General features: G+C 53.2%; 2 protein-coding genes across 4 annotated transcripts in view; both read right to left on the bottom strand.

The window, feature by feature from the left end:
* The window catches only part of PBX1 (PBX homeobox 1), a 109,986-nt gene extending 104,901 nt beyond the window's left edge, over nt 1-5,085 (bottom strand). For all 3 annotated transcript variants that reach the window (XM_068691335.1, XM_068691337.1, XM_068691338.1), the window contains exons 1-2: nt 4,755-5,085; nt 2,203-2,276 (exon numbers count right to left, since the gene is read on the bottom strand). In XM_068691335.1, the coding sequence (XP_068547436.1) occupies nt 2,203-2,276; nt 4,755-4,945 (265 nt within the window). In that variant the 5' untranslated portion in view covers nt 4,946-5,085. The remainder of the gene's footprint in view (nt 1-2,202; nt 2,277-4,754) is intronic.
* A 330-nt stretch (nt 5,086-5,415) lies between these two features.
* Nucleotides 5,416-27,486, bottom strand: part of LOC137860735 (uncharacterized) — a 106,940-nt gene continuing 84,869 nt past the window's right edge. The window contains exons 10-11 of the mRNA XM_068691340.1: nt 11,476-11,790; nt 5,416-10,368 (exon numbers count right to left, since the gene is read on the bottom strand). The gene's annotated coding sequence lies outside the window, so the exon portion shown is untranslated. The remainder of the gene's footprint in view (nt 10,369-11,475; nt 11,791-27,486) is intronic.

Genomic DNA, 27,486 nt, shown 5'->3' with positions numbered 1-27,486 from the left:
GCTGCGCAGACCTGCCTGCAACCCTGGGTTTCTCAGCCCCAGCAAACCCAGGGCTGCCCTCCTGCTGCAGCCGGGCCCACCTGGTAATGGCAAATAAATAGAAAAAAATAAATAAATTGCCATCTGGCCCTTTGCTCGCTCACAAAGTGTGACTTTTGGGGCTGCAGCCGGGGGAAAGGGGAGGAGGAGTTTTAATTTGCACAGCACAAATAAGGCACCGCATCCGAGGGCAGGCAACCCAGGCTCCAAAAGCCACCTCGGCTCAACCTCTTCAGGCTTCTCTGCGCAGCTGTATCCAAGTAACCCAGGCACAACACCAACAAATAACACATTTCAAAAGGCTAAAGCAGCCCCAGCCCACACCTGAGCATCCTCTGTTTCCACGAGCACTCTCCAGCCTGCCACCAGGCATCAGCTCACAGCTGCAGCATCCCCGTTAGCACGTCGCCTGCATCCGCCACCGGGGCTGGTCCTGGATTCCCCACCCCAAAACTTTGTGGCTGTGCTATCAAAAGCGAGCTGGGATTCATCGGCGACCCTGCCAGAGCACCAGCAGCACACACAGCAGCACAGACAAACGTTGCCTTTGGCTAGCACCAAATCAAAGCAGGAGGGAAGGGGGAAAGGAACTTGAGGGCTCCTTTTTGGGGGGTGGGCGCACAGCAAAAGATTGTAAAAACAGCTCAATCCCTGCACCACCTCCTCCTTACACCATGCAAACTCCGAGAGGGTCCGTGCAGAACCCATGGCACGGCATTTAGGAACCCACCCGACGCCTGACTTCTCGGGGAGGTCGGACAGCACGGCCTTAAGGACTCCGAGCGCTGCATGCCATCGTAGGTGCTTTGTCTAGGCTACAAGCTGCACAAACACCGGTTAACAATAGGCCCCCTTAGTCATTTTATATATATTGCAGGAGTCAAGTAATTGTATTTCCTATCACCTGCTCGCACCACACGGCTTTATATATATTTAAGAGGGAAAAAAAAAAAAAAGTAAGGCCCAGATTCAGGTTTCCGAAAGCTGTTCCCCTTTTATGTGTAACTATCAATGTATATCAACGGGGTGTGCAATCATATTTATTGTCACTTTCATTCATGTCATGCCCTTGCTTATATGGTTTAGATATGAATTATTGACTGTTACGGTCCTTGTTGTAAGAGGGGAGGCTGGGGGGGGGGGGAGAAGTCAAGTACTTCGCAGGCTGCTAAACCAAGGCAGCTGGATCAGCACGGGGAACCTCTGAGCACCTCCGATGGGCTCGGAAAGGCAGAGGCAAGTCACCCCCCCGTGCTGAATTTCCATCATCTCCCCCAATTGGAAAAAAAAGAAAAAAAAAAGGAAAAAAAAAAAAGAGAGATTCCAGCAAATAAATAAATAAGTGGTGCATGTTGCTAAATGTCCTTTCCTGAGCATCTGTTGTTTAAGATCACCCTTGATTGATGACTGCTATTTTTTAATTGTTGCTTTTAAAATTTAAATGCCCCCCTGGGATGTGTTATAAGTGTGTTAGTACATGGTAGGAGGTCTGGAAAGTGGGAAACGGCAGAGCCAACGCTCTCATGTCATTAGCTTCTTTAGAAGCCTGAGAACACCCCATGTCATAAAACAACAGTACCCTAAAGTAACTAACAATCTAATATATTGCTTTCACTAAAGGCAGCTGACAACTTGCTCTTATGCGAGCTAGCCCGGATGATTGGCAGACAAGAGCATTTTAACCCTTTCTTTAAAAAAAAAAAAAAAATACAAAGTAAGACACCTTTAGGTTTACCAAACCAGGAGCAGCAGTAAAATTGCGCAATTGCATTTTGTTTTTCTCCCCGCACACTCCCTAGGCAGGATTATTTTTTTTAAACAGTGCCACATTTTTAAAGAAAAAACTAGAGTAAGAGAGAAATGAGAAATGGCAAGGTTTTTCTTTTTTTTTTTTTTTTCCTTCTCTCCCCCCAGAAAACAAGAAATAACGAGCGGCCATACAATAGAAATTAAACCACAGCATTTTCCCTTGCAGACACAAACCACATCATGCGAGTCCAGTGCCAGAAGCATTAAATACCAGCGAGTTATTTCTCCCCACTTAAACACTCCTACACACGGGCGGGGGGGTGGGGGGGACACAAACTTTGTGGCATAATACCTTCAAAGAGCAGAAATCAAAAATAAATAAAAGCAGCAGAAGGAACAGCACTGATTTCCTACCTGTTTTCTCTTTGATTTCACACAAGACATTAAAAAGGGCTGGCTTCATCCTGTGGCAGTTTAAAGCATGTTTCCTGGGGAGAGAAGAAAAGGGGGGAGGTTAGGACGTCGCTGCAGCTGGGGAGAACTTCCCAAAATTCACATCAGCCCTGCTGAGCGTGGGGGGTGGATTTTGGCCGGGGTTGGGAGCCCACCAGCCCCAGGGCCCAGCCGCTGCCGTCCCCGCCGGGGCTCGAGGGACGCGAGCAGCGGTACCGCCAGCAGCTAACGGAGAGCAGATAAATGGCACCAATTTGGGAATCGCTTGGAATTAGGATTTGCCACCGAGCGGCTCTCACGGCCACGAAGTGCAAGGCAGGCTGCGTTCGCCGAGCCAGAGCCAGGGCTGGGAAGGCAAGCGTGGTGTAACTCATTCAAACACACACAGCCGAGCAGCGCGGGGCTCCCTCCGTCTCCCACCTCCGATATTAAACCCAGCCATGTGTTTCATTCAGCTCGTTCTGCGAGGCAGAGGGGAAAGGAAAAAAAAAAAAAAATGCCCCCCCTTTTTTTTCCCTAGGCTGGCAACATCCTCTGCTTCGAGCTGTCAATTCGGGGGATTTCAGCGCCCAACTTGGAGTGCAGAAACACACAGCCACAGGCACGCGCGCATATGGAGGAATAAATCCATCTCCCTGCCTTCCTGCTACACTTCTTGCATACAGCCAGCCTATTTGCAGGTGTGAAGATTTAATTCTTTACAATTGGGATAGTAAATGCATTTAAAAAAAGCACAGCCAGATGCTTCTGGGAAGTGGGAGGCATCCTGCTCGCTGCCTTTCTTTTCGGTGGTGGTTTCATAGCTGACCGGTCTCCCGTGGGTTTAGAGGAAAGGAGAGATTTTAAGGGGGGGGTGGTTTGAATCGGCTGGCTTTAAAACCCACCGTGTGCCTGCTGAGGCAGGATTTCTTTCTTTTTCCTTAGCCCGTACGATCATTTTGCCACGGGTTCGGTCGTATAAAGGGCTGTTCCTATCAGGCGCCAGTTACGGGATTTCTGTTTACCAACCGAAATTACACGCCAAGACGATGTGAACATCTGGCAAACATTCACACTACTTACCCCACCACCCACAACATGTTAAAAAGATTTATCTCTCTGATGAAGCCTCTCAAAGGTATATGCCCTCGCCGAACCACAGCGGCCCCTTATCAGCACACCCAGATGGGTGCAGACATCGGGGTGGACACAAATCACGGCCGTGCGCTGCAGGGGCCCTCTTACAGATAATACTGGCACTTTGCATCTTCCCAAAACTTAAAAAAATAATAATAATAAGGAGCGAAACGTCCACGCAAACAGCAGGATGGATGCAGGAAATGCAAAGCCAAACACCACTGATAAATGCTGTGCATTTGGCAGCGCAGGGAAAAGAAAAAGGAGAAAAAAGAAAAGTACTGCGAGGAAGCAGCTGAAATAGCCAAAACCATATTGCCTTCTCCTCGCTCTGCTCTGGCTGGGGCTTGCTGGTGTGATTAAGCACCCCAAATTACCCTCGCAGGATCACGCACCAGCCCCACAACTTTCAGGAGGGAGACCCCCTCGCTTCCCTGCGTTGGGCCGGGAGGAAAGCGCATTGTGAGCCGCTCTGCCCCTGCACGAGGACTAGAAAAAATCAAAATAAAATTGAAAAAGGACGGCCCAAGCGCAGGAGGCGAGCAGGGGGTTTGGGGGGCACTTTATCCCCCCTGGAAGTTGGCGTGCCGCGGGGCTGTGGGACGGTGCCTGCGTTTTTCCAGGAACAATGTACTCGAGCAATCCTCCCCGGCCACCAGCACGGATGCCAGGGGGAACGGCACCACCACCAGCAGGAGAAATTTCAAGGGTGCCCCCCGGACGATTCTGGGTTGACTTTCTTAGCGCTAGGCTTTGAAAGGCACTTGGAAGTGGGAGATTTTGAATTGGGAGATTTTTTCCCCCCCTTAACTTTTGCTGGGCGCGCACTGCTCCGAGCCGAGGGCGCTTCGGCTGCTGCGTTTCGCAGCCTTATTTTTTTTTATAATTACTTCTGCAATTAAAAATAATAATAATTAAAAAATATATATAAAAAAGGATCTATGTAACGCCTTCTGAGCACAAAAGCACGGCCTGAAAAACAGCGGGAGGAGGGCCCCAGCGGTGGGACCCGCAGCTCCTGCAGGATCCAGAGGGGATCTGGAGGGGATCCGGAGGGGATCCACTCCTCGTCCGCTCCAGGACGGCTCCTCAAAGCCCCGAAACTGCCCCAAAGTTGCCTAGAGGGGGGGGGGGGGCAGCCCTTAGGGCTCCGAACAATGCCCGGAGCCGCCCCCCCCCCCCCGGCCCCGATCTTCCCCGGCAGGGCTCGGAGCAGGGCTGGGGGGGGGGGGCTCCGGGGCTGCCCCCCGGCGGCCAACAAAGGGCGAGCCGGGGGCGCACAAAAGGCGGCGGCAGAGCTGCTGGGCGCCCAAACTTCCCCGGCACCTGCCCCCAAATTATCCCGGCTGTGTGTGTATGTGTGTGTATGGATGTGTCCCCCCCCCGGCGAGCCTCACCTGGCCTGCGCTTCGTCCAAACTCTGGTCGGTGATGGTCATGATCTGCTGTAAGATGTCTCCGATGTCCTGCTTCCTGCCTGCCTCCCCCTCCGCCCCGCCTGGTCCATCCTGCATGTGCTGGGACAGGCCCGGGTGCCCGGGCATCCCCACCCCGCCGTGCGTGTGCATCAGCCGCGGCTGCTCGTCCATCTCCGGCCCCGCCGCCTGGGCTCGGCTCCTCGCTCGCTTTGCTTCTTCTTCTTCTTTTGCTTCGTGTCTTCCCCCCCCACCTCTTCACACACTCCTCCTCCTCCTCCTCTTCCTCTTCGCGCTGCTTTTTTTTTTTATTGTTATTGATCCTTCAGGCTTCCAGCTCGGCGGCGGGGAGGAGAAAAAAAAAAAAAAAAATAGAAAAATTTAAAAATTTCAAAAAAAAAAAAAAAAGGAGAGAGAGGAGAGGGAAGAAAGGGGGGAAAAAAAATCCCTTCGGCTTGCTGGAGGAGGAGGAGGAGGAGGAGGAGGAGGAGGAGGGAGGGAAGGAGGGGGGGTTCCGGGGAAGGGAGGGGAAACGGCGGCGACTCCAAAAGGGGGCGGCGGGGCAGGAGCCGCTCCGGAGTCACTCCGGATCCCAGCGGGGCGCTGTCAGCGCCGGAGCCGGGCGGGCTCCAAACTTTGCCCCCTTTTTATTTTTTTTTATTATTTTTTTTTTCTTCCTTTCCTCCGGGCCGGGCTCGGGGCTGCGTGGCCGCCGGCAGCGCTGAGGTGGGCGGCAGCGGGGGCTGCCCCCTCCCCGGCCGGGCCTCCGCGCACCGCAGCCCCCCCCGGCCCCGGCCCTCGCCGCCTGCTTTTGTTCGGCTCCGGACTCCTCAAAGTGGCACGGAGGAACCCGAGGAGGAGGAGGAGGAGGAGGGAGAAGGAGGAGGAGGAGGAGGAGGGGAGGAAGGGGCCGCCGCTGCTCCCCGCCCCCCCGGCCCCATTGGCGGCTGCGGAGGGAAGGCCCGGCCCCGCCGCCCGCACCGCCCCCCCGTCAATCTCCGGGTTCAGAGGTGGGCCGGGGGCCGCGCCCCGCCCGCGCCTTAAAGCGCCCACGGCCTTCCTCCTCCTCCTCCTCCTCCTCCTCCTCCTCCTCCTTCTCCTCCTTCTCCTTCTTCTTTCTCCTCCTGGCTTTGCGTGGAGGCGCTCAGCCGGCAGCCGAGATCCTCCCCGGAACGCCACAGCGAACCCACACAGCCCCTGAGGGGGCTCACGGCGCCCCTCACCTCATCCCATCCCCGTGAGGCGGTGGGGGCAGAGCTGTCCCTAAAGCACAGCCACCCCCAAAGCACAGCCACCAGCTTGTCCCCAGCCACAAGGGCCCCTCAGGGACACAAAGAACTGGGGTTTGCTGGGGCAGCGGGGCAAGGCCGAGGATATACCCACAGCATCTCCTCGCCTCCTGATCCTCTGCCACAACCTAAAACCATGGAACCAGATGGTCCCACACCTGATTTTGCAGCCCAAACCATACGTCCTCAAGGCAAGGGAAGCGAGCAGAGATCCCAAGCCCACAGAGACCACAATTCAGGTCTATTTGTTGTGGTGTCACGGCACGCAAGGAGGTGAAGGGCTTCGCCAGCCCCTCTCTGCGTTATCCCAGACCCAAGGCTGCCACGTGGCCAGAAATACTTCTGGAGGCACCAGTGGGTGAGCAGGGCCAGCTGAAGCCTGCAAAGTTGTATTAAAAAGATGTAAAAGGGAGTTAGGGTGATCGGAAAAGCTTCCTGCTTGGGAGGTGACTTCATCAGACGCGAGGGCTGCCAAGCTCCAGGTCCCTCGTACCGTAAGGGGACACAGCCCCTGACCTCGGTGCAGGTCAGGGACGGAGCCGTCCGATTTATTGGAAATAAAACAAAAAACAAAGCAATTGTTTTGCTTCTGCTCTTCCTCGTTAATGAAACACTTTCCAGTGTTTGAAGCAAAACATGACTTTCCATTTTGAAATTTCCTTTCAACCCATTAAAATGTTTTAAAGCGGTTGAAGGCAAAGTGAGATGTTTTGATTTTTGTCGCTATGAAATGTTTCACTCAACACGGGGTTTTTTTTTGATCCTCGACTTGCCAAAATTTTTCAAAAATTTGTTTCCTCACCCAAGACAGATCTATATATTTTTTTTACTTTTTCAAAAAGGCCAAGAAACGGGAGAAAATATCCAGTATCTCCATGGCTCCACAGGAAATGGAACTTGATCCAAGGAACCAGGAGCCAAGGGACTTCTCTCCAAAGGCCCAAACTTTCAGACACTTAGTCATCTCTTCACTCCCTTGCTCGCACACCAAGTCTAGACGTACGCTGTCTCAAAATTTGGCAGGGACTCTCCCATCCCCAGAGGTCAGCACAGGGTTTGGGTTTGATCTTGAGCAGCCCCAGGGAGTGGAAGCGCAGCAAGAGCTCCACGTGCTCGACAAAACGGGGAGTGCTGCGACAGGCCAGGCTGTGGGGACAGACAGCAGCACCTCAGGGACAGCGGGGCACACGGGGTGGGATGCCGTGGTCTGCTGACCCCACAGACTCTTCTATTGCAAATCTTTCCCCGTTTCCAAAGTCACAGCGTGGTCCTGCAGCGTTTTGGGTAGATGCCAGGCAGCGGGAGCCAGAAGACCCTTAGGGCAGCCGTCATGGGTAGGAGATGAGGCTCACATGGGGGCGAGAGGAGTTGTCTGTGGGGTGGGTGAGCCCAAGGCTCACCCTGTGGCATCTCACGGGGAGGGGGATGCTCCACAGGAGGCATCCAGCACGGGGCCTTGGAGGAGCAATTGGGAACGGCCAGGGCTCTGCCTCTGCCGTCTACCGGAGTCTGTAAAATCCCTCCTGTCAGAGATAACTAATCCTGGGGCCTTTACAACACCTCTCCCGAAAAGCACATTTCATCCCACTGTCTCCTTCTGCCTTCCAAGTGCCTGAGACTGCAATAGGTATTACCGAAAATATTCCCCCCGGGAGCCGACACTGGCCTCCCTTAAAGCCCGAACGCCACCACCCCTCCTTCCCCAAGACACAAGCAAGCGCTGTGCTCTATTATCTCTACACCCACTAAATCTTCCTGAAATAAAGAATAAACATTTCCACCACACATAGTATAAGTGTATATGCCAAGCTGCGTCGCTTCCTCCCCTCTGTGGTTATTATAAAGTGGTTTTGTTTCAATGGCGAAGCAGATGGACAAGGTCCAAGTCTGCCGGCCCTGCTCCCTGGGAGTACGTCTGACACTGGCTTTGGTTTATCACGGATTCCTGAAGAAAACGTTTACGGGAGCCTCTTGTTTAAAGTCTTGGCTCCAGCATGACATAATTCCTATTATTTATTGAATGAAAATCAAGCTGTTGTTAATGCACCATTACCATGGCGGAGCGAAGCCCTGGGAAATTGAGGCCAAGCACACTCTTTCTCTGAGCACGAGGGAAGCATTTCCCCACCATCACCCCCCGACGCCCACACCACAGGATGAAAACCAGTCTCCTGCCCTGTGAATCCTTACACGTTTTCATTTTGGAGAGGACAGCCTGAATTCCTCAGACTCTTTTACTTTGAGGTCTCAAAACTGAGACCCCATAGTCGATACATAGCCCCACTTCAGGGGATGGGTACCTGGGATACCTCAGTGGTGATGCTCGTTTCCATTCTTCACAACCAAATTCCTTTTCCTCCCTTTTCTGCACTTTTTCCACTACCTCATTCCACGGAAAAACCAGCCCCTGTCCCGTGCCCCAGCCAGCTGCAGCCCTGGTAGCACAATGAGCTCCAAAAGGACAGTCCCTCTTGGGTTAAATGTGGCAGGGTTTAAATTCCTAGCTGGTGTTCAGGGGAGATTCTAAATTTTTCCTGGAAATGTTGTTGCTTTTTTGAACTGGATGTTTATTTGTCAGCTTAGTCATTAACCTTCTTCCTCACTCATTTGGCTTTTGATAAGACAGAAAATGTCAAAGGGAAGGGAAATAGGCTCAGAATAATTTCCCCTGGCGAAGGATCCCAGTCCCCAGCAGCTGAGGGAATTTTCTCATCCATTTTAGCAGAGACGTGTCTTCGCTCCCTGTGCCAGGCTAAATCAGCCTTCAAGGTTTTGCTGGGTTTGTGCGTCAGACTCGAGCAAAGTGCCTGGGTCTTCTGGAGCAATCTCAGAGCCCTTCCAAAAGGAGCCAACTACGGGAATTCGCAGTTAAAGGGTGCAGAAAGGGGCATGAGCAGGGTTTTGTCGATGTTCACCTGGCCCAGGAGAGCCAGAAGCAGATTCCCAGTCACCCCACTCCCAGTCTCACGTTCAAGCCTCTATGGCACGCCGATTTGGACACGATAATGGGGTATTCTGTTCAGAACTGCACGGCTCGGGATGGTTTATTAACATTTCCTATCCACGATATTATCACAACCTTAATACGGGCAAACTTCTGCAGTGACGGGAGAGAGGACCCACTTCTTTCTGCATATAAATGCGTTGTGCCTAAACTCCTTCTTTGTTGCTTATTCAAATGCAAGTAACAAAATTCTTATCATCAGAAGTTTACCAAAAAGGAAAAGTGCTTTTCCCAATGGCTGACATAAACATGTAAGTGCTACCAAACATATTTACATGTTTGAAATAGATGGTATAATTACAATGAGTTATAGTCAATATTCCGGCTCTCCTCAGTTTAAATGCTACCTTCTGATACAGCACAACACATTCTTTAATTGTGATCACGTGCTCTTTCTTACAGGCTGCTGCAATGTTTTTTCCACAAAAACGCCCGTAATTGAAAAGCAAATGGCATTGTTTAAAACAAATTCTCTGCCCTCCCAGAAATAAACAGGTGACTTTCCTTACAGCGTGCCCCATTTCCGCGACTCTGGCATCGCAGCAAGCCATTTGCAAAATCATTTTGGACATTTTTCCAGACCCCAAACTCGAATTTCAGCACGGAAATAGTGCTTGAAGACTGAGAAATTTCAACAGGGGTTTTGAAAAACAAGTCAGGTAAAAGCCATCAGAGGAAATATCAGCAAAAGCACTCACAGATTCCTCCAGTAAAAGCAGGTCTATTCTGGTCTCAACAAAAAAGGTCTTTTTCCCTCTTTCAGCCAATACTGATGTTCCTCAAAGGATGGGAAATAGCCGTTAAATTCACTCTTATCTAGTGTGTCTCACATTCTGCACAGCGCTTTTTAAAAGAGAAAGCCACATTAGAGGGACAGGCACATGACCGTATGCCACAGCTCCTCCATGAGATCCCACAAGTCAGGCCCGCGGATGAGACCTCTTCACCACCGTCATTTTTACAGTAAGCCCATTTTCAGACACTTTGCTAAAAAAAGGCATGCCCCCAGCCTTCTTTTACAGATGGGGAGATGGAGAGACAAGAAGAAGGGCTTTGCTTTTGTGAACCACTAGCACAATTTGGGGTTATTGCTCAGAGGTATCTACTCGGAGCACAGTGTGAAAGAAAACCCTGCTGCCGCACACGAACCAGAACGAGTTCTTTGTGTCTCAGATGCAGACTCGTGTTTTTGGGGTGCTTTCCACAACGTCACCTACCTTCAAGAGGTCTTTGTGGAGGCCGTCTCCAGGCAGAAGTTGTTCTTCCTCTCTTGAGCTTTCACAGACGTCCCGGGCTGAGAAGGGCTGCAAAGGAAGAGGCACAGGCTTCAGACTTTGCTCTCGGTGGTGTAAAGCTGGTGGGAAGTGTTCCCCTCTTCCAAGGTCTGCCAAGGAGTCCCTTGCAACTCTCTGAGCTCGTGAGGTCACAGGGAGAGATGTAAGTCTCTGTGGCAGCAGCAGATCCAATCTGCTGACTCGCTTTTTGGTAAAATCCCTTCCCACCCCCTCCCTTGGCTTTCCCACAGGTTCCTCCAGCCTCCCGAGCGGGGTTTTGACCCGGTGTTCCTATTACCAGCCGTCCCCTCCTGCCTACACAACTGCTGAAGTTGGACCTTAGCCTTTCATTTCATTTTCATTTGGCTTCTTCCCCAACTTCCCATATTTGAGCACTTTGCTTATTATCAGTCTGGTCCCTCCTGTGCTTTACTCAGCTCCATTCCACTAATTGGTTCGAGCACGGGCGCAGCGTTCCCAAAACCAGGGGCCATTTCCCCTCTCACGCAGTCGCTGCCACGCATTCAACGCCCTCCGCGGGCTCCCAGAGCAGGAGGGAAACTTCGTCCCTGAAGGTGCCGCTGCCCTTGGCTGCACGGGGCCGAGACAGTGATCGATATAATCACTGATATATGGTCGTGTCCCATATTGGTTCTTCACAGCCCACGAATCATGTCCCCTGGCAGGCCCTGAAGGTTGTAGGACAGATCGGTTCCACAACTGGACATGGGTTTTCCCTGCTGCTTTTACCAACGGTGAGACTGCCGTGCTGCACGCCTCCTTGGGAAGCACCAAACCACAGATAGCCAGCAGCCTAAAACGAGGATTTCACTTAATTCCTACCAGCTCCTCGCCGTCCTTTGGCTGGCACCACCCTCACCCATGACCTTGTCTGTCCAGACCATAAGTCACCGCCGCTTCCCTGTGGCTCCCAGGTCATAAAGAGGTGTCAAAGCCTCTCACTTGTGAGAGAGGAGGCCGTGCTGCAGATTCTGGAGCCACAAATCGCGGCGGCAGCTCTCCTGCCCCCAGCCCCAGCCCAAGTTCACCGGGGACTTTACTTCTCCTGGTCGACTGGGCAGAAAACCCACGAAGCTTCATTTCTTACCGCGCTTCCCCAGGAGGAAAAAATCTCACCTAGAACCGCTGTCAAGTCGCATATCGTATTCTCGCCCCGGAAAGATTTAGGCAGGTTAAGCCCAGGAGAAAGAAAAAACTCTCCGAGGCTGCTTGTTCGATAAGGGCACATCCACGGCCCTCGGTGTGGGACACGTGGAGCTGCAGGGTGCCCCCCCTAGGCCTCCCATGCTGGTCTCCTCAGCAGCACCTTTGACCTTTTCCTCGTTTAATTTAATGGAAGTGCAAGATGGAGGTGTCCAAAGGATGGGGCTTGTTGGGGGAGAGGCAGAAAATGATCTTCAAGCACTTGGAAAGAAGATGAGGGAGCTGTGCCTGTAGCAACAGGGAAGACAAGGAGAGGACACGCAAGGCTGAAAAGGCGACCAGCGACTCTAACAAGCTCGGTCTCCTAGCAGGGAAGGTCCCCAAAGGGTGTAAATCAATAAACCTTGTTTGATGTGGTACCAATTGACTCACAATGAAAATCTAGCTCTCAAATTTTAGGGTCCCCAAGCGAGGAGGAGCCTGAGTTTCACGGGAAGACCCCACTAGGCTCACACTTGCCTGGCCTGGAATAAAAGAGCTGAAACTCCTTCCTCATCACAGGCTGCTCAGCCCCTTCCTCCAGCTAATTGTGCTTTCCCCAGTTGAATAGTCTATTTCTGGAGCAATGCAGGAATTAGGGCAGAGAGAAAGACGCTGGCAGAGCCCAAGGAGGAGCAGAGAGGAGAAGAGTCCTCCCAGGTCCCCGCTGTCCCATGGAACAGGCACTGTTGGGCTCCCAGCAGTGGGATGGGATGGGATGGGATGGGATGGGATGGGATGGGATGGGATGGGATGGGATGGGATGGGATGGGATGGGATGGGATGGGATGGGATGGGAGATACAGACCACCAAGAGCAGAGAGGGAAGGGAGGTGAGGCATTAGCCCTGGAGCAATATCCCAGGAAAAAACAGCTCCGAGGAGCCCCCACCACCTCAGCCTGCTCCAGAAGACGACAGTGCAAGACACGATGTCCTGGATGGGCACGGATGGGCGCAAGCCACACCAGAAACTCGAGCGATACCGGTGACAGGAGAATGGCACCGCACCAGATTTACTCTGTGGAGCTGGGAGCAGACTCTAACCTTAGCTTTTACACAGCTTTTTTTCTCGTCTCCCCTCACCACCACTTAGCTCCAACCCCAAGTGCTGGAATAACCAAATGCTATCAATTAAATTGCCTCAGAGGAAACAAAATGTGCATTTTCACGGTCCTGAGCTGGAGCCCTGTTCTCATGCTTCATGATGAAAGGAGTTCTTTAGGCTGCGCAAACCACTTACATTAAAAGGAAAATATTATTATTTCCTGCTTTTTCCTTTGGAACCCAGTGCAGATGAGAGAGAATTCGTAATGCAGGATCAGAGGTGCACCTTAAAACGAGAAAATCGATGTCTCCAGTCCCTCAGTCTGTCTAGGACTGGAGGGATCCTTCATAAAGGCAGGAGACTCAGTCTGGTTAGGGAATTGCAGCAGATTCTTAATCAGCGGGGCTAAAAGAGAAACCCTGTGGTGGGATGCAAGAATCCCTTCGTGATGGAGGACAGATAGGAAGCACGTTTCCAAACCTTCCCATTAGGCGAGCGTTTCTGGAGCCTGCATTTCTCCCCCCTGGCTCTAACGCCCTTCCCCTGGCGGTGCAGAGGGAGCAGGGGTTTGCTGCACACACACATCACACAGACATCACACACATGCCTGTTCTGGCCCATCTGAAGCACGGCTGTATCCTGGGCAAAGAGAAATCACCTGAATAGTGTCGCTTTAAAAGCCACGGAAGTGCAGAGAGCAGCACCAGCAGCAGTCAATAGCAATTTCCACCGCTGGGTCGATACCATCTGATGGCTGTGTAGCTGTAAAGATTGTTTCACACACATATCAGGAGGTGGGCAGGGGCAGGAAAAGTGGAATTGGTTTTAATGATTGCAGGATTCAAAGTACGCCTGGCTCCCTCTCCCTCTTCTTCCTTCACGAGAAACACACACACACACGCACACGCAGTCAGAAATCAAATTTCCAGCCCTGTCAGTTCCTATCACAACAGCTCCCCAGCTTGGATGCCTTCCCAGCTTGCCAGGGAAGCTTCTCCCAGCCCAAGGAGCATGTTACATGGCTGTGGGGTCGCAGCTTGAGCCCCAACTTCCCCGGACCCTCAGGCTGTGACCTCCGCTGGCGCGCACCCGGAGCTGCCGCAGGACCGCAGGGCGCATCCAAAGCCACGGGGTGTCCGGCTGCGGGTGCCTGGCACCGTTTTAGCCCCCTGAGACAAAATCGGGGTATTTTGCTGGGTGCTGGACGGGGAGGGAATAGCAGGCAAGCACAAGCAGAGGGAGGGCACCCATCTTGCAGAGAAAACGTGCATGGCTCCTGCGGTGAGCCCAAGCCAAGATGCGCCTGCTTCACGGAAAACAAAGCACGCTCGTTTGATTCTTTGTCTTTAACCAAGCCATTTGCTGACACTTAAACACAAACTTCACCCCCCCACACCGCATCAGCAAGCATTTTCAAAGGGGCAGAGCCCCTGCGGGCTCTCCTGACCCTCAGCACCTGGGTACCAGGGTGCTTCAGCGCTTTGGGGCAGCGGCCAAAGCTGGTATTGCTCCAGCTCCACAAACAGGGGTTTTGTTTGTTTTTTGTTTTTTTTTTTTTTCCTTCCTGGGAGGAAATGCAGAGGAGGAGGAAGAAAGGGGAAATGCTTCATTTCACTATTTTTAAACACGGCATCTTGCTGTGTCTGCTTGAAGCACTCCCGGCTGATCCTTGCCCATTTACAAAGACCTGCCAGCTTTCCCAAACGTGCCACCACCACTGTCTAGGGCAGCCTAAGGCAGCCCCTTCTCCACTCCGACAAGCCACGACTACCACTTCTCATCCAAGTTTTTCTTCTGTTTGCTGCTTTTCCTTCATGTGACGCTGGGGCAGGCATTGCTTCAGCTGTCCCAGCAACGATGCCCTGGCCACTGCAGGGCTCCATCCACCACCACCACCACCAGGAGACACGGAGAGGGCGACAAAAGCAGTGGAAGAAGAGCAAAACCCAAAGCGTCGCTGTCCTGGGATGTGTTAGCCCAGCGGAGGGAGGTCAACGCAACCCAACAGACCTCAGAGCCTTGAAAGGAGCCGGTGAGTGTGACGGAAAGCAAACTCCATCCATCTCCACGCGTGATGCTGATGGTGAGCCTTCAGCCCAGCCGGCAATACAGGAGAACCTGCTGACATTGAAGACTTGAAATTCAGAGCTCTCGAGGCTGGACATCATCAACCACCCCCCCTCAACTACCATGCAGGTGAAAGAACTGCAAGAATTTCGGGTCCGGGTCTGCCCTGCCTGCAGGAACCACACACACACACGTGAGGAGAGCCCCCCCCCAGCCTGGTGGCGCCCTGGTGGCTTGGCAGCTTCACTAATTAGTCACTAAAGCCAGCAAAAACAAAGCAGTGAACCCTTGTAATGGTGCGAGTCCAGAGGCTGGGGCTTTAAATAAAATGCCATTTGCTGGGAGCTGCTCACGGCAGCGGTGAGCGCAGCGCCTGCTCTGCCTGTGCTCAGCCCTGCAAAAGCCTGAGAGGGCTCTGTCTGCTCAGCAGTCAGAGGAAATCTTCGTCGTGACTTGAGTCCAGATACCCACGGAGCGAAAAGAGCTGAGATTGGCATGTTCGTTAGGCTCGCAGGTAAAAGGCGCAGCAAGCAGCGCGGCCCCAAATAAATAGCGGGAGGTGACAACGCTGAGCGAGGGAACCTTGAATGGGAAAGAAAAGACAATTTTGAACAAGCGAGGGTAGTTAATCACCCGGCCCGGTTACCAAGGGAAATGGCAAATTCATCACCAGTCAGAGGTCGTGCGTGGAGCCTGGATGTCTTCCAAGGAGCAAGGCACTGGTTTGGGACCACGTTTGTGGGTTTGGGAGCACCTCTTGGAGAACAAGACCCTCCAGCACAGCCACTGCAGGTGACAGGCGAGCGGATGGGCTGCGGTGCTGCAGCACCCCCTGCTCTGCCCCTGCTTGCACCCAGACTGGGTTTTGGGGCCCGGCCAAGTACCAAGACCCCACACTGACCCCTGCACATCTCCAGGAACGCAGCCAGGGATGGGGGCAGAGCACCAGCCTCGCCACCGCAGCTGTGGTGGTGAGCCGTGACCCCGAGCTCCCTGCACTGGGGCACAGCCAGGGAAGCAAAATAATGGTCTTTTTTTTTTTCTTTCTTTCTTTTTTTTTTTCCCTTTTTAGTCTCTGTGTCTGCTCCTTCCTCCCTCCGCCGCATGAAACCAAGCCCAAAATACACGCTCTGGCTTCTGTTTACCCTTTCAGGCAGCTCCACTGATGCCCAAGACGCTGATTTGATCTGACCTCTCTCTCAACGCCACCTTAGCACCAGCGCGGCTCCCCACCCCTCCGTGGAAGCAGAAGCAAAACCCCGAGAGCAAAGCAAAGCAGCTTCAGCGTTCCCGATGCACTCCAGCCCCTCGCTCCCACAACCACCACGTTTGGGAGAAAACCAAAGGGGATTGGGGTCGGATGCTCTCTGGACACCAAAAGCAGGATGCCAGCCGGTGCTGTGCTCCCCACATGGGTGAGGCTCCCCCTGTCCCCAAGAGCAGAGCCGTGCTCTCTGCCTTCCCTCTGCCCCAGTCAATATGGCCAATTTAAAGAGGTTTCAGAGGAAAGCAGGTGCCTGCAGCTCACGTTGCTTCCCTGACCCTTGTAAATCCAGTCTCTTGAGTGAATGGCTTGTTTGGAGAGAGCCCTCCGTTTGTTTGTCTGGGCTCTAGTGATAATAGCTCTAATTTATCTCCGAGCTGGGCAGGCATGTCTAATGTGTTTGAGTATTTAGAAGCATTACGGAGGTTTCATTTGGTCAATAGTTTCTTGAAATCTTTTCCCACACACAGAGGAGCCACGCGAAGGTGGAGCCCCTGTGCTGCAGCACCCCTGGAGCCTGCGAACCGCTCCCAAGCCACAGCCACAGCTTTCACCAAAAAGGAGGCAGCAGGATCCCGAAACCCACAGAATCCAGGCTCAGAAACCCGAACCCAAACAGCCAGCCTGTGACAGGGACCGTGCCCGTCCTCCCCGCACCGAGATGCCGCCGGTGCTGGGGTGGAGCCCATCGGCCAGCGCGCGGCCCAGAGGCAGCGAGGCTGCAGCTCCACGGCTGCGGTCAGCGGGCTAATTTATGGAGGCCGAATGTAATTACTTAGCCTGGAAGGTGGCCAGGACACCAAGGTTAACACCCTCGCTCTCCAAAGAGTGCCAGGGGAGCGCTGGAGGGAGGCTGCCAAGCCATTTGCTGTGCCTCCACCTCAGGTGCTGCGGACAGCCGGCTCCAGCGAGGGCCAGGCGGGAGGAAAAAGGTCGTTACGGAGGGTTTTTTTATAAAGCTACATAAAAGCAGCTTTCAAGCTGATTTGAGGGATGCAAACTCATTTCTTGGCTTTGCTAGAGAAATCTTGAGAGGCCTTGAACACGTCGCTTTGTCCCTGTCCGTGTGATGGCCTTGGTGGCGTCAGAGCCTGGGGCACCGCGCTCAGCAGGCCCCTCCGGCACCAGCAGAAGTTTCTCATGGCTCTACATATTTCACATGGGTTTCAACAGATTGAAATAGCCCTTGTTAAAAATAAGAGCCACCAAATTTAGCCTTCCTTCCCTCCGCCTCCCGTTTCCTGGAGGATCTGCAACAGGCGGCTGGCTGGGAGGGCATTCCCCAGGGGGTTCGCCTGGTATTTATACAGTTTTGCTGAAAACCCCCAAAGACAATAAATAAACAAAGGTATCAACTTCCAGGTGACCTCCCTGCTTCTGTAGCAGCCCCCTTCAAAAATGAGGCACTGTGGGCCCAGGACCAGCCTCTGACACCCTTTGTGCTCAGCACCACCTTGCGCTCTGCCTTCCCTGCAGCTCCTCTCCAGCCCCCATGGGATGCAGCACCGAGGGACACAGCTTCCTTCCTTTAGCTTTTCCTATTTCTGCAGAAAACATCCCCTTCGCAGGTCGCCTTTCCAGCAGGAGGGTCGGGACCCACACAGCAAGAGCATCGCGTGGCAGCGATGCCCTTTGCACCCCCTGCTCCGCATCCAATGCAGCTGGCGGGGGAGCGCCGCGGGGAAATTCATGCACATCTTCATCTCTCTATGCACATGCCCATGTGCCGGGGCGTACATAGGATGCATATTGAGACAAATAATATTTTCAGAACAAACATTTCATTTTAAAAGTCACTCTGTGACAACAAGTTAATTATCTATCATATCATCCCCGAAACCCAAACATTTTGAAAGCGAGGAAATAACTAATTAAGATCATCATAAATCTTCCTCTGTCTGGGGAGCCCTTTTTCCTAAGAAATAGGAAGAAATACATATTTCATCGCGATGCAACATCCTTAACTCTGACCTATAAGATATTAATGAGGAGTTCACACAGTTTCCCCTCCTAAACAACTTTCTTACAAAGGTTACCGTAAGGTAGCACGGGGTAATTATTCAGTACCACTCCTGGCAACCCGGCTTGCAGTAAGCATGTAGACGGATAGTTAGGAGAAAAAAAAAATATATATATATATAATGTTGTAATCCTCTCACCTAGCACGAGCCACATGACTTCCTCGGATCCATTTTGCTTTGTAACAGGACAAATCTTATCAAGGAACGTAATTAGCTGCTCCCAGATGAAGATTTCCTCCCTCCTCCGGTGACGGCCGCTACCCCATGGCTGCTGCAGGCCGGCCAGCTGGGGATGCTCCAGCCCCTGATGCCTTTTTATCCACAGTTTTACACAGAAAATAACTTCATATTGATCCCAGGTAGATAAATTCACGGGGAAAGATGCACAAAACTAGGGCAGAACTAGGACATTATTAACATGCCTAACACGATTGAAGAGCTTCAAGCCTTGAACGGGGAGGAAATTTCAGATTTTTTTCTTTTAATTAGAGTGTGAAAGGCAGGTGGAACAACCATTCGAGCACGGCTTTGAGCCTGGAACCGTGTCTAAGAGGAAAAGGGTATTCACACTTAGCGTGAGGACTGCAGAGGGAAGACGAGGAGGTGGGGAGCGATCAGACACATCTGGAAACGGAGACCTACAGGAACAAAGTGACGCTTGGATGTGGGCACAGCTAGGCCTTGGAGGAGACAAAAACACAGGGCAAAGAGGGTTTTCACTGTTAAAGGAGAGCAGGGCACAAAGCAGGACCTCTGCCCGCTCTGGTGGGGTCTGAGTTAGGGTGGTTTGGACCCGGCCACCCCCTGGTCCCGGGGCTGAGCAGGCCTTGGTGTGGGGTGGGGATTCAAGCAGGTCTGAACATCACACTCCATGCAGGGAGGCTCTTGCACTGGTATTGTGAAGGCCGTGTGCAAGTGAATTTAAGCTAACAGGTTAAGAAAAAGAAAAAAAAAAAAAAGGCACTTTTTGGACTGGAATTAAAGTGTCTAGACAGAGTCTTCCTGGAGTAACTGGACCCGCACGTACTGATCACGATACACCCGATAAAGCCTCCCCACGGAGATAGCGGCTCAGAAATACCTTGGCAGGAGCTCCAGCAGGAGCCATTTTAAAAGTCTTTAATCTCGAGAATTACTTACGCCACATAATGAAGCCCGCATTACGCCGCTTCATTACATGGACCCTAAACGCTGGGAAAGCGAGTGGCTTTTCTTTGGCATGGCGACAGGAATCGACGGCGCGGAGGAGGCCGGCCCCGAGCGTGAGGTCATATCTCCCTCTAGCTGCTGGTCCTGGGGACTCAGCAGCCTTTGACCGCCCGCACCGGCTCCCCTGGAGCTCTCCTAGGGCCCCTGCCTCCAGGGCTGAAGGTCCTGGGGTGGCTTCTCGCTGGTGGCCATGCTCCTGCGAGGTGGCTCAGCCCTCGGAGAGGGCGCAGGCCGAACGGAGAGGCCAAGAGTCAAAGCCACCAGGTCTGTGGGGTGTTCGGAGGAGGCCAGCGTGGAGCAGCCAAGGTGGAGATGGCACACAGAGGAAAACACACAAAAAAAACACCCTTTAAGTCAATTTTGTCCCTGCAGCACGCTGGCTCTGTCCCACAGGCCTTCCCGGAGACACGTTCCCCAGACCCGTGGCCCAAGCTGTCCGTGTGGAGATTTCTCCTCCTGCCACGACTGCTGCTGGTGGGTACAAACTGGGAAGCCAAACGAGAAAAAAATAAATAAATAAAAACCTTTCCCCAACCGTGACTTATCTTCTTCAGATGGATCTTGGCACGTAACTCCTCGGGAAGTGCGAACAGGCCTTGGGGAGCAAGAGGCGAGCAGCAGCAGGAAAAAGTCAGCATTTCAACAACTAGCAAGGGTCCAGCTAAAACACAGCTCGGGAGCCTCTCGAAGCACGCTCCTCGGGCACAGCAGAGAGCTTGTCAGCTCCCCACAGCACAAGCACAATTTCCAGCACTGACGGCTTTTCCAAGCCAGCCCCACAAGAGAACTAAACCGGGACTTTATAACGCAGCCAAATACAGCCCTGGGGCTCCTCCTCGTCTCTCTGGTTATACACATCGGAGCTGGCCTTCATGTTTTTCCAAAGCACCACAACCTGAAGCCACCTTCCAGCCTCGAGCGAGGGAAAGCCGCAAACCTCTCCTCAATTCACCTCGCTCCTCCCGGGATCCGAAAGCAAAGAGCATCCGCGCTGCCATGTGGCCACGCTCTTTCCCCTCGGCAAAAGGTGGCTCTCCACAAGACCTGTAGAGATGTAAGAGCCTTCTCAGGGCCCCCCAAGTCCCTCTGTATGGCCAGTGCAATACTGGGGGGCTTTTACCTGCAGCCAGCCCCGGAGCGCAGCCTCAGCAGAGCCCGGCAGGACCCGTGTGCCGGCACAGCCGTGGGCACGCACGCACGCACACACAGCGTCCACCTTGCAAAGTTTCCCCTGGATTTTTGTTACCATGTCATCTATTAATTACCTAATTACATCTTCTAATTATGGGATTCCTCCAGTATTTATACTCATTACATAAATGGCGGCAATTACACTAATTAGGTTAATGATACAGGATAACAGTCTACAAATTGCTTTAAAGGGACACTCTCGAGGCACACAGGCCGAGGATGCTCCCCGGCAGGTCAGCCCGTGGGTGGCAGGCAGACAACGCTCCTGCCATGCTGCTGCCTCCTCACACGGCCTCCACCCGACCACGGGCTTTTTAGGCCGTGAGACACGGAGAGCTGCAGAGTGATGCCGGGGAGATGGGGAAACTACGCCCCATTGCTTGGCTGCTGGATGACTCTTGCCAAAAACGGAGGTCTGGTGTTGAACGGTGACCCCCTCCAAAAGAAGGGTTGCAAATGTTTCTTCCCGGGCTGGGAGGAGGATGGCAGCGTGTCCGCACCTCTTCCCAGCGCACCCAAGTCCCTGCATCCCGCTCAGATGGATGTGACCCGACCTCTAGCCCATAGGCACTTCCAAAACCGCGAGGAAATCCAGCTTCCCCTGCTCCAGCGAGTTCCCGTAGAGCACCGGTGGCACTTTGCAGAGCAAAACGCGTCCTCGGGGCAAGCGGTGAGCCACGGGAGGCTGGAAGGAGCCTATTTCTGAGCGCCCTACTTACCCAGATTTGCTGGAGGCCGAGCGGCGCGTGACAACGCGCTTGCCCCTATATCTCACCCAAAAGCATCCTAAAACCCTGCCAAGCTCCATTACTCTCCGGAGCGGCCTCAACCACGGGGAGAAAAACTTTCTCGCTCGGAGCCGAAGGCAGCCACTTCTCCCGAGGAACACGGGAGCCCTTCGCAGCAGTTTGGAGCGTGATGAATGGCCCTTTGTCCTGCAGCCACTACAGAAAGAGAATGTAATTACCCAAACTGGAATTTGGCCAGGATGCAATTTTACGCTGAATGAATATTCTCCCCCCGCCACGCCCCTCCCCCCCGAAAGTGCTTGCAAATCCCCTTTTAAAGATAAAAATCCCAGAATAAAATCCAGCGCTCGCTTCGGAATTGGCCCGGCTCCATTATAAGTCAACTGAACAACTCCATTTCGCACCTTTAAGGCCGCGGCGCTCCCCGCGTCGCGCCGGAGATTTCATTATTGGCAAGGGTGAGGAATGCTGATTTCTGCTCCTGAACTGCTGTCTTCGCCCTAAACTATATCCCTGTGTCAGCTTGCCCAAAGACACGTGTAACCAGGTCCATTTTCTGAAAGATATACAGCTGCGGCCGGCTTTATAGCCTGCTCCAGCAGGACACGGCTGGCACTTGGAGCGGAGCGGGCTGACCGGTCTCCACTCTAACAGGCAGGGTCTATGGCTCCAGCGGGAGCCTTGCAGGAGCATATATCGATTGTAAATAATGTCTCAATATCCTATAGTAGGTCATAAATCAAAAAGGGGTTGAAATATCTTTTCTCTGAGGGACTTGCTTTTTTTTTTTTTTTTTTCCTTTTAAAGGAGTCTATTTCTTGTTTAGCGGTTTCCTTTTCAGAGTTACTGCATCAACCTTTTCACCCAAGTGCCAAGTCGGAACCGTGGCCCCTGATCCCTGCTCGGCCTTCCCCGGGGACAGGCAGCAGCTCTGCCACCAGTTGCTGTTGTCCCAAAGCCCTGGAGGAGCCCGCGGGACAGACACAGCCCCCAACCCACCCTGCACAAGCCCCCTCCTCATCGGGTGGTGACCCGCAGCACCCATCTGACACGGTTCACGACTTATTTTCTGCCACACGCCCAGGTCTCTTGGCTTTCCCATCAGTAGTGGATGGCCTGGCTGGGAAATCACGGTGCAACCAGGCCAGAAGATGACTTGTTTGGGAGAAAACCTGGCCTGAAGGTCATTCCCTTTTCCCAAACCTTTCCACCCTTAAAAAAAAAAAACAGCTTATTGTGGCACCCAGCTCCTCTGCAGAGGGGAAGGAGGCAAGGTGCAGCTCACACCTCGGATGCTGGCGGGGAGGCTCTGGCAGCCAGCCCCCGGAGCTAAAATAGCTCCTGGCCAGGAGGAGTCTCGGGGGAGCTCCCATCTGCAAGCGAGCCCTGAGCTCTGCCCCTTCCAGCAGGGAAAGAGCTCGCTGCCTCGCTCTGCTGTCTTGCAAAACACCAGTTTCTCAAATTGCTGCATTATTCTAGAGAGAAGGAGGAAAAAAAAAAAAAAAAAAGGCCTATTTTGGGCCGTTTTTAGGGTTATCAAGCAGAGAGGAATGAATACCTGGCAGAAGGACAGAAAAAACAATAGGTTGCTGCCCAGAAAGCCCTCAAAACTGATGGCACGGCGCTGTGTGGCACCTGGGGACAGCTCCAGCCACCCTCCCAGTAAGTCTCCTGCCACAAAGCCTGGGAGGGCAGCGGGGCTGGGGTCCCGATAACCTGGCACAGAGCTGGGAGGAAAAGGCACCCCGTTTTTCCTCCCGAGTCCAAGAAATATCTGAGCTGCACTGGCAGTAAAATCAAGCCCAGAGGAAGGTGCGACGGGATCTCCTGGGACCAAAATGAGAGCTACGATCTTCAAGGAAGCCAAGAGGGAATAAAAGGGAAGAAAGGGTGGGAGGGGAAGAGCATTTACCTGCACAAAAGCGAGAACGGCGACAATAACCCAGCTCAGCTCCGGCTCGCACGGGAGACTTTGGAGAAGGGGGTGGGAGGCAAGGTGGGAAATTACCAGGAGCTTAAGAAAATATATAGGTAAAAATTAAAAAAATAAAATCAAACTGTATCAGCATTGACTAATAATTTCCGGGCTCTGCGCAGATGTCATTAATGACCCTTTTTATTCATGCAGGAGTTCCCAAAGAGGAGCATAATGTTCCATTAGTAATAATTGAGAAAGTCTCCTGTCGGGATTATGTCAAAACCTAGAGATGCTGCGGCTGCCAAAACATTTTGGTGACAAACGTGTGAAGCGTTTGACAGTCGGTGCCACAGCAGGTTGAGGCGGCTTCAGGAGGGGAAACCTAGGAGGAGAGAGGAGGTGGGAGACGGCAGCTGAGCGCCGATCCCCGCGGGGATGGCAGAAATCCTGCTCCTCGAGGCTCCTACAGCCGCCCGAGAGCTGTATTTGCAGGATACCAACCCCATACCCCTTCGGCTGGCCCGTCTCCCTCCTCGTGCCCGGGGTTTTGCAATACAGCTGCAACACGGACCCTGCTGTGGCTCGGTGCCACCGGATCCTTTCGTCCAGGGGTGGCCACGTCCTCAGCCGTGGGGACGTTGCGACACGCCGGACATTTCTTGCTGCTTATCTCAGCCCACGGGCCGGGGGCTGCTGCAGTCACTGGCACAAAGGGCGAGCCTGGGACAGAGCCTCCGTGGGGAATTAACCCCAAGGTTCCCGTCTGAGCGGGATGGAGAAAATCTCCGGTGACACCAGCACAGCTTCCTGCCGCGCTGGTCAGCCTACGGCAAGGCTGGACAACGTTGAGCTACAGTGTTGGTGCAATTTAGGGAAAAGGGGAAAATAAATTCATTTCGCCCAGTGTTTCCTGCTTACAAGCAGGACGTTATCATCTCTCCCATTTCAAGCAGCAGACACAGAGCCCAGTTTGACCACAGGTGGAGCCAGGGCAGCAGCATCACCCTGGTGCTGCACAGAGGAAAAGCAAGAGGTTTTCCAGGCTCAGTCCTTTTCCAAGACAGGGTTAGTTAATACCTTGCAGGAGCCACAATGACATGTCCCATCCTCTGCCCCTTCCCCTAGCCCTCAGAGCCACCATGATACAGAGCCAGGCTTCCCCATGGATGGACAGAGGCGGGGTGGCATTTGGAGCAAAGACGTGGATTCAGGCCCAGAGCAGGCAGCTCGTAAAGCCATGAAATTCAGATTTGGATGCGGAGCAGGGGCCTGAAAGCTGCCCTGGTCGGAAGGGGCTGGTGGTGGCTCGCTCCTGGCCCCACAGCACAGCAGAAGGGCTCCTCCCGGGGGCCGGCGCCGAGCAGCTGGTGCCCCTCCGCCCGGTTAACAGCCGAGGGCTGCTCCAGATCTGTTTCCTAGCGCTTTATTCACGGAGAGGCTGCCAACACATTAGCAAAGAGAAATGCACACTGGCCTGATCCTCCCTCCCCAGCTTTGCCTTGCACCAGAGCAAACGTGCCGGGCTTTGTGCCCCTCGCCGTGTGTCCCCACCCCACAAAAACCCATCCTGACACCTGCAGGGTCACTGCTGCCCCTGGGCACAGCACGGTGGCCGTCTCAAACCGCTGGCAGGATTGCCATTGAGAAGAGCGTGAAGGCTGATGGCTGTAATGGAGCTTACCGGGGGAATTTCGGGTGCTGGGAATGCGTGGTACGTCCCAGCCTGCTCCGATATGGGTGAAGAACATCCGAGCTGTTCCTTTCGAGGACTAATGATGATGGGTTTTTGCTCGGACTCGAGCTGGCATGGATGAGAGCTCCCGCAGAGCGCCGAGTCAGCCAAATTAAGCGGCGGTCCTCCCTTGGAGAAATCCAGTCTAGAAGAGTTAGTCACAGGATGCTGCCAGCCTGGGTGCAGGCTATTTACAGAAAGAGGCAGCCGGCGAGGAGCCCGGTGTCCTTGCTGGGCTCCCGCTGAGGATTCGGCTAATCCTGGTTTTACAGCCCCTGTTATTTACGGGGCAGGAGCCTGAGCAACGATGGCGAGGTGCTGCAGGAGGCACGGGCGAGACGATGCTCAGGCATCTCTCCTCTCATCACTGGGGTCACAGAGCAGGTCTTGCGTGGAATTAACAGCGGGAGAAGAAAAAGATGTAGCTCTGCGTGTGCAATGCCCACGTATGTGCCTGGTGTGTAAGCATGGGCGTGCTCAGAGGCACAGAGAACCTGTCCTCTTTTTGGGTTCTTATAAAACCTGCTTCCCCTACACCCCCGTGTAAGCGTACTCCAACACTTGGCCAAACCCTGCTCATCACTTACCGGCCATTTCAACCAGCTGGGCAGAAAGGCTCCAACCCCTGAGTGTAGGACACCACACCAGACATTGCTCTCATCTTGAAGGCCTGTGGTCTGAGCAGGGAACGCGGCGACCGCATTGCTTTTTTTCGCCCAGCTTGGAAAAGTGTTGCTAAAAGATGTAAGGTGGCTGGAAATGAGCTGTACCAACCCGAATCCTGGCAGCTGAAGCCGGAGAGGAGAAACGCAAGGAACACGTTGCTGGTACTTGTGGTTAATTGCTGCTTTTTCTATTGGGTCTACTTGTTTTGAAATATTAAATGCAGAAAATCCCTTCTATTTTTCCTCCGTAGTCTGTCAGCAGAGAAAGTGACACATGTTTTTTCCTCCTTTTTATAAACAGGGAGCATAAACTGGTTTATAGTAACTAGATAACCTTCCACAATATTTTACCCAACGTGGAGAAGCAGGGATCTTGGTGCAGCGGTATTTCTCCTGCCTTTCCTGCTGGCTGGACGTTAACACAACAACTCCGTGGAGCTCAGCTCTGTGAAGTTATCAGGGGTGTTTGGGAGCCAGCCCTGCACTGCAGGACCAAATCTGCTGCCCCCAACAGCAGCTCTGGCTCGCTGAGCCCCAGCCCCACGCCAGCACCACGCTCCCACAGCCCCTCTGTGAAATGCTGCTTCGGCAACTCCGCGCCTTCCACAAGAGCAGGGGATTTTCGAGGCAAGATTTCGCAGCCATAAAATGGGATTTCTCCCTTTGAACCTGGATTTCCTCTAAGGACGTGCCAGTATCGCAGACCCAAAACACCTCGATTGCGTTTTATGCCCCTTCTGATGGCTACTCTGAATTTTCAGCCTTTCATTACAACGCAAGCTAAAAAAAGGCACTTTCATTTGCACCTTCCACCTGCAGAACACAGGCTGAGGATTTCCATTCAGGACCAAACACATCATCCCTTCGCACCACGCTCACACAGCCCCTTGCACCTGGAGCATCCTCCTGCCTGGGATAAACACGAGAGACCGCTGCGATTATTTTTAACCCCTATTTTTCCAAGGAAGGGGAGGAAAAAAAAACAGAGAGGATTTAGCTTCAAAGCCAGGCACGACTCCCAGAGCCTGGAAATCCCTGCTGCTCCCAGGGCTCGGCCGCAGGGTCCTGGCGTGGAGCCGCAGCAACGCTACCGCGGCATCGCCCGCAGAGGGAGCTTCCGCAGGGAGCCGGCCACGGCCAGCACCTTCCCATCAACACCGTGCAGCTTTTCAAAAAAAAAATTATTTATTTTTTTCTCCCATGCAATATAAAGTATTGATTTTAAAGTTTTGTCTTTTTTTTTTTTTTTTCCCTCAAATAAAGCAGGATTTTGTTTGGCTGCGACGCGCGAGGGGAGGACAAGGGAAGGGGAGAGAAACGCCAGCGCTGGGCAGTGGCACTTGGTTGGGTTTTTTTTTTTGGAGGGCTGGGTTTTGTTTCCATTGAGCTGAGCTCCTTGCAAATGGTTCCTTTTCCGTTTAACTCTGCTATAATGAAGGAGGGAAAAAAAAAAAAAAAAGCTAATATTTCAGCAAAAATATGACTCTGCAGCCTGCCAGCGTTTGAGACCTCACCGCTGTTAAACAGCTTTTCTGTCCTACTGGATACCACTCAGGGCTTGAAATGTGGAGCCCGATGGCCATTTTTCCTCCACGTTTTTCGTTTAATTTCCCTGCACACAGGCTCCGGATACTTCTCCGACAGCTCCCCCTTACCCTTTGGGCACAACCGCGGGATCTGCGCAGCTCCCGAGAGCCGGGCGGAGGAACGTCCTTTTAATTCACTCCGTGGCCGGCCCAATTAGCATCCCAGTTAAATTATCACCTCGGGGACAACTCCGGTCTCAGGCCTCGGCAGCCAGCTGTGAAGGCAGCCGGTGCGGGCCCCGCTTCCCCGAGCGGCACGGGGAGAGCCGAGAAGATGGAGGGCATTGCCTCCGCGGGGCGAGGGCGTTCGGGTGGCCGGGCAGGGCAATTAAACGGGGGAGAAATTGTAGATTATCTCTGTTTTATAGCTCCCCACTAGGAGGGAGGGGGAGAGGAGCGGTAGAAGCACGATCGCATCATTTTTCTGCTGTTCCAACTTGTGGGGAAGGTGAGAAGAAACGCAGCTCCAGCCCCAGCTGTGTTTGATCCGCTGGGCT

Source organism: Anas acuta, chromosome 8, assembly GCF_963932015.1.
Source record: "Anas acuta chromosome 8, bAnaAcu1.1, whole genome shotgun sequence".
Lineage (NCBI taxonomy): Eukaryota > Metazoa > Chordata > Aves > Anseriformes > Anatidae > Anas > Anas acuta.
The sequence above is the reverse complement of the archived record's forward strand: the minus strand, read 5'-3'. Positions and strand labels throughout refer to the sequence as shown.